At 35.4% G+C, this 6,839-nt stretch overlaps 1 protein-coding gene across 1 annotated transcript; it reads left to right on the top strand.

Annotated features, from left to right (window-relative positions):
- Window positions 1-1,079: 1,079 nt before the first annotated feature.
- LOC141316764 (transmembrane protein 120A-A-like) lies at window positions 1,080-6,728 on the top strand. Its single transcript, XM_073832828.1, has 12 exons — window positions 1,080-1,887; window positions 1,968-2,086; window positions 2,177-2,293; window positions 2,384-2,443; window positions 3,497-3,592; window positions 3,678-3,767; window positions 3,892-3,957; window positions 4,117-4,178; window positions 4,294-4,386; window positions 4,465-4,529; window positions 6,066-6,134; window positions 6,286-6,728. Exons 1-12 carry the CDS (start codon window positions 1,819-1,821, stop codon window positions 6,394-6,396), a joined length of 1,017 nt encoding a protein of 338 aa, XP_073688929.1. The 5' UTR covers window positions 1,080-1,818; the 3' UTR covers window positions 6,397-6,728.
- The last annotated feature ends 111 nt before the right edge of the window (window positions 6,729-6,839 follow it).

Below are 6,839 nucleotides of genomic sequence, written 5' to 3'. Positions count from 1 at the left end.
AAATGCATTTTATAGCAGTACTTGGTATGTGCGTTTGATATTCTACTAATTACTACAGTTTATGTGAGAACTGTATGTAGTTTCTACATTATTCCAGAGTTCACATTCCACACTCCAGTCAATAAAGTCAATGGTGAACCCTCTGAACCAACACTGACCCAACATGAAATTATTGTGAAATCTCACAGATTAAAAAACATTTTCATTATGTAAAAGCCAAAAATGTTCTAAGTAGATGGCTTGAGGCTACAGACAGCAATCTTACGAATTCACTGTGTTTCAAAACCTAGTGAGCTCCCTATCTAGTCAGCATCACACCTCACAAAGGTTTTATCGGACTACAAAGAAAAAAAACTGATTGGATAAACGAAAATGAAAAGCCTCAGACTGCTGTACAGTTGATATAAACCATAAAAGCAGCGTTTGTCACTCACCACCGCGATGTGAGATGTGTTTGCTCCTGAAGGCTTCTTTCTTTCGCCGATGCAGCAGTGACGGACACTTGAGCAGTAGCGCCGAGGTGAGCACATATCCGGTAACCGTGGATAAAACATAAACCGCGGCGCTCATTTTCACTTTTATCAGTCGGACAAGCAAGTCAATTCTCTAAAGCCAAGTACATAACTACAGTTCATTGAAAAGTGACGTGAAGCGCGACAGTCTCTGCAGAAATCAACACACCGGCCGGTATCATCCGGCACCGCTGGCCAGCCGCTGTTGCCGCCGCTGCCGCACTTCAACAGCGATCAGAAGAAAGCCGAGTGAAGCTTTCAGGCAGGACATGTAGTGTCAGTCAGATAAGTTCCTTCTGTATTTGCACCGTCATGCATTTCTCTATAAACCCACCCATGGGCTTGCAGTCCAATGTTTCTTGACAGGCCATCCCCCTGCGCAGTTTACATATTGCTCGGGTCAATGATAATACTACAGTCACAAGAAAGGCGCATGCGCGCTACACGCGTCTAATGACGCGAGTGAACGCAAGAGGATGCTCATGGACAAATAAAGTCCTTCGTGTCCTAATTCCGCTTTAAACAAATTTTAAAAAACTGTTTGCTTTTACAACAAGTGGTCAGTGAAAGAAGGCGATTAAAGGGATAGTTTTGGCAAAAATGAAATTATGTCATCATTTAGACACCCTCAAGTTGTTATGTACCAGTTTCTTCGGTTGAACACAAACGATATTTTGAAGATTGTACGACGGTAGTATTATGGGAGTATGGGAACTAAATAAACGGGATACCAAAGTGTACCGATGTTAAAACCAAATTCTCTATGTTTCACCTGAATGCTGGCAAGGTGTTGTTATCTCTCGACTAAAGTTCAAGATCTCATTCTTTAACTCAGCAAGTGTTCTTTTACATCAATGGCATTTATGAGGGATTAATGGGTTATGCAACTAAGGCATGAGCCTTCAGAATGAATGACTAGACTCTGTTCTCTAAAGTAATAATCTATTTAGACGGGTGATGAAATGCCTGTAAAAACACGACGCAACTTTTTTCCCCCTCACATGTCAAAATTCAGTGTTGCTCTAAATATGTAGCCCTTCCTATGAAGTGCAAGCAACCAAGTGTGTCAAAGGTCAGTCAGGTTGGTCTGTCAAAGTTCACTACAAAGTTCAAGCCTACATTGCAATCGCTAAGAAATCAGATAAACGACAAGATTGTCATTTGAAATGCTTTTAAACTGGGGCTCTCTTTAGATACTGCATAGAAATCATTGCTGTGTTTCCATCACAGTTGGGTTTTACTGATTTGCTTAGTAATCTAAGAAATTGGAAACTGGTTAGACTTGTAGTCACTGCTAAAGTTCTACATGTCGACAGCACTTGCATCAGCCCTTCGAGAATGCAAGACTCAGGAGAAAGACCTCCAGCAGCTTCAGGTAGTAAATTATCTTTGTGAATTTGTCGTTAATGTCTATAAAACACAATAGACAACTAAATAAAGCATTTCTGTCTTCAGGAGACCCATCGGCTTTACCTCCAGAAGTTAGAGGAAGTCTCCAAACTTCAGAAGAGCTTTGCTTCCTCCATAGCGCGACAGAAAAAGACGTTGAAGGAGAATTCGAAAGCTTTGAAAAAGTAAATACTATGTGTCATTTTTGTTCTGCTGAAGATTTATTGAGTATAAATGTTGCTCATCAATGTGCATTTTCTGCTCCCCAATTGAAGGTTTGATAAAGGACTGACTGAGGAGGAGAAGAATGAGGTTATTAAGGCCAAAGATCAAATCCAAAATATGCCGAGCCAGATCTTTCAAATGGAAGCATTTCTTCCCAAGAAAAATGGGTACTGAAAGATTGTTTAAAGGAAAGGTTGTTTTAACTAAGCTTTGTTATCTGATACATGTTGTATGCTATTTTTGCTTATCTTTTCAAGGATTTATCTCAATCTTGTCCTTGGGAGTGTGAATGTCAACCTTCCTACCAAAGAGGCCAAGTAAGCACCAAAAAGATACACTATTAGTCAAAAGTTTTTGAACAGTAAGATTTTTAATGTTTTTTAACAAGTCTTTACTGCATTTATTCGATCTGAAGTACAGCAAAATCAGTAAAATTTTGAAATATTTTTACTATGTAAAATAACTGTTTTCTATTTGAATATATTTTAAAATGTAATTTATTCCTGTGATTTCAAAGCTGATTTTTTAGCATCATTACACCAGTCACACGATCCTTCAGAAATCATTCTAATATGCTAAAAAAAAAAAAACATTTATTATCATTATTATGTTGAAAACAGCTTAGTTGATGAATAGAAAATTCAGAAGAACAGCATTTATCTGAAATAAACATCTTTTGTAACATTATACATGTCTTTATCATCACTTTTGGTCAATTCAAAGCATCCTTGTTAAATAAAAGTATTTATTTCTATAATTTCTTTATCAAAAAAAAAATATATATATATATATATATATATATAAAAATATATATATACTGAATCAAAGCTTTAGAAAGGTATAGTGTATAATGTTACAAAAGGTTATTTCAGATAAATGTTGATCTTTGAATCTTTCTATTGATCAAAGAATCCTGAAGAAAATAAACTTGATAATAATAATAAAAAATGTTTATTGAACAGCAAATCAGCATATTAAAATGATTTCTGAAGGATCATGTGACGCTGAAGACTAGAGTATTGATGCTGAAAATTTAGCTTTGATCACAGGAATAAATTACAGTTTCAAATACATTAAAATAGAAAACAATTATTTTAAATAGTAAACATATTTCAATTTTACTGTTTTAGCTGTACTTTGGATCAAATAAATAATTGGTGAGCAGAAGAGATGAAATGAAAAATCACAAAAATATCTCAAAAATATTGCTTGTTTTCAGAGAATATATCAGGAGGAACCATTGGCAAATAGATTTTATAGATTTAAAACAGAATAATAGCTAATTTATTGAAATCTTAAATACATTTTGCTTCCCAATTTATTACTTGTAGTGTAATACTTCATTTTATACCTTAAATGTTTTGTTGCAGAGCTGAATACAAAGACGAGTATGAAACGTTCAAGCTGTATGTGACTGTGACTTTGTTCCTGCTGACTTTCGCTTGTCGCTTCTTCATCAGCTACAGGTAAAACTGAGTTCACACAGGTCTGGCTGACAAGTTTCCTCTCACATCCCATTTCATGCCTGCCTTTGTTGTTTAATGTCTGTAGAGTTGTGGATGCCCTTCTTAACTTCGTGTTGGTTTGGTACTATTGCACACTGACGATCCGTGAAAGCATCCTCATCAGCAATGGATCCAGGTCAGAAACTGTCATAAGATATGACAGATGTGTGCTGCTGTCAGACTAGAAATGTTTGATCAGTAATGGGTTTAATAAACTGTCTCAAGGTCCTTCTCTACTCGAAAACCCTTGAATTTTTTAGGATTAAAGGCTGGTGGGTTTTCCACCACTACATTTCCACCTTTCTGTCGGGAGTCATGCTAACCTGGTGAGTCATTTCAAACTATTTATATCAGACGTACTGTACCTACTTATGTTTGGGCTTTAAAGTCAACACGAATTGTCATTCACATGCTGTTTTTGTAGTGTAATGTACCTTTGAACGAAACTGGATTGTAAATTGTAAGCTGTTGTACTGTATATGTAGGCCAGATGGTGAAACATACCAGTATTTCAGGAACCAATTTCTGGCCTATTGTTTGTATCAAAGTAAGTTACAAATTCTTCATGCATACACCACCTTGTAAAACATCTGCTGTGGGAAAGATACCAACACTTCAATTCTGAGTGATTCTAAAGGCGAACATTTCACTTTCTCTCACAGGCTTTGTGCAGTATCTTCAGTACTACTATCAGAGTGGGTGTCTCTACAGGCTAAAAGCACTGGGGGAAAGACACAACTTAGATTTGACTGTTGGTAAGGATTGCTGGGTCTCTAAAGAATAAAAATCTGACAGTGTAAAGATTTATATTAAATGGCTTTTTGTTTACACAGAGGGATTTCAGTCGTGGATGTGGCGGGGACTGACATTCCTTCTTCCCTTTCTCTTCCTGGGCCATGTAAGAATACAGTTGAGGTCAAAAGTTTACACCCCCCTTTTCAGAATCTGCAAAATGTTAATTATTTTGCGAAATATGATATGTTATTTTTTATTAAGTACTGACCTGAATAAGATATTTCACATAAAAGACATTTACATCTAGTCCATGAGAGAAAATAATAGTTGAATTAGAATAGTTAAAAATTACGCCGTTCAAAAGTTTACATCCCATTGATTCTTAATACTGTGTTGTTACCTGAATGAGCCACAGCTGTGTTTTTTTTTGTTTATTGATAGTTGTTCATGAGTCCCTTGTTTGTCCTGAATTAAACTGCCCGCTGTTCTTCAGAAAAATCCTTCAGGTCCCACAAATTCTTTTTTTTTTTTTTTTTAGCATTTGTGTGTATTTGACCCCTTTCCAACAATGACTGTATGATTTTGAGATCCATCTTTTCACACTGAGGACAACTGAGGGACTCATATGCAACTATTACAGAAGGTTCGCTTACTGATGCTTCAGAAGGAAACACAATGCATTAAGAGCCAAGGGGTGAAAACTAAAAATATGGAAAAAAATATGGTATTTAGGCAAAATAGGAAAAACGTACACATCTCCATTCAGTTTAAAAGTTTTCACCCCCTGGCTCATAATGAATGTTTTTTCCTTCTGGAGCATCAGTGAGCGTTTGAACCTTCTGTAATAGTTGCATGAGTCCCTCAGTTTTCCTCAGTGTGAAAAGATGGATCTCGAAATCATACAGTCATTGTTGGAAACTAGGATTCAAATGCACAAAAATGCTGGAAAACCAAATCATTTGTGGGACCTGAAAGATTTTTTCTGAAGAACAGCAGGCAGTTTAACTGTTCAGGACAAACAAGAGACTCATTAACATCAGTATCACTAAACAAAAAAACACAGCTGTGGATCATTCAGGTAACAACACAGTATTAAGAATCAAGTGTATGAAAACTTTTGAATGGGGTCATTTTTATAAATTCAACTATTGTTTTCTCTTGTGAACTATATGTAAACGTCTTTTATGTGAAATATCTTATTCAGGTCAGTACTAAATAAAAAATAACATGCATTTTGTATGATCCCTTTTATTTTAGTAAAATAATTAACATTTTGCAGATTGACTAAAGTAAGCCTATGGGTGAGACTTCTGGTTCATTATCTGCTACTGGGAAATAACGAGAAACATAACAACGTGCCATAAATGGTAAAACTGTTTGCACTACAAACCAGTGTGTTCACAATTAAGATAATACATTAAAATAATACAGTAAGACACACCAATTTGCAATTTCAAGCAGCAAAACAAGCTGTTTTCTACAGTAAAAAATAGCTGGACATGAATGAGACCAGAAGCCAGACCCACAAAATGTACAAATTGCTGCACCTACTCTTACGGGAAGAAAAAGGTGGATCGAATAAATAAAATCAAAGCTTAATTCATCATGTTTTAAAGTATAACGCTTTGAAAATAGAACAGCATATAAAATACCTAATGAAAGTAATAATTAACTGTATGTCTTGGTCGATGTGTCACAGTTCTGGCAGCTCTGGAACAGTATTTCTCTCTTCAGACTGGCTCGGATGCCTGAAAGTAAAGAATGGCAGGTCAGTCCCGTTTTGTAGACCTTTTCACAACATCATGATAAAAATAAAATAATAAGCTGGGTCCACTTACGTAAGATTATGAATAATAAATAAATGAAGACAGTGATCTTGAAGTTGCAATGACCTCTTGACCTTGACCTTTTTATTGCAGGTGTCCATGTGTGGCTTCTGCTTTCTGATTCTGTTTGCAGGAAACTTTTTGACTACGCTCGCAGTCGTCCGTCACAAGCGCAAAACCCAGCAAAATACTAAGAGTCTGTGATTTTGGTAGAAATGTCAACGAAAGTCAACAGACATATTCTTTAGAAAATATGGAGATTTATGTTAATAATGTGTCTTACATCATAATCCATCTTTAATTTGTTTATTATCTTACGTATTATCAGACAACATGCAGAACATGTTTTGTTTTTAATAAAGGAGTACAAAGTGAGATGTGAAACAATCTGCAATAAAGTTGTTTGTATTTAAGTGGAATTTTTAAAACTTGAATAAACTATTAAGAATGGAAATGTATTTGTTTTATGTGAAATTAACTGAGTAACAAACATATTGTTCATTACATGATTTAAATAAATTACATACGTATTAGTATTTCAAGCTGTAAAGACTCACTTTTTGTTAAATTACGCAATTATGTACATATTAATACAAATATATACATCTCACAACAGTAACAGAAGAAATGAAAAAGCAGTAAAGACT

The sequence above is a fragment of the Garra rufa genome, unplaced genomic scaffold (assembly GCF_049309525.1).
Source record: "Garra rufa unplaced genomic scaffold, GarRuf1.0 hap1_unplaced_156, whole genome shotgun sequence".
Taxonomy (NCBI): Eukaryota; Metazoa; Chordata; class Actinopteri; order Cypriniformes; family Cyprinidae; genus Garra; species Garra rufa.
Note: the sequence above shows the minus strand (reverse complement) of the source record. Positions and strands in the feature narration are given on the sequence as shown.

Excerpts from the sequence above, each read along its gene's own strand:
- LOC141316764 (XM_073832828.1), top strand. The coding sequence starts at position 1,819 with ATGTCGACAGCACTTGCATCAGCCCTTCGAGAATGCAAGACTCAGGAG. Across the intron at positions 4,179-4,293 it reads GGCCTATTGTTTGTATCAAA|GCTTTGTGCAGTATCTTCAG; the intron begins GTAAGTTACAAA and ends TTTCTCTCACAG. Across the intron at positions 6,135-6,285 it reads CTGAAAGTAAAGAATGGCAG|GTGTCCATGTGTGGCTTCTG; the intron begins GTCAGTCCCGTT and ends TTTTTATTGCAG.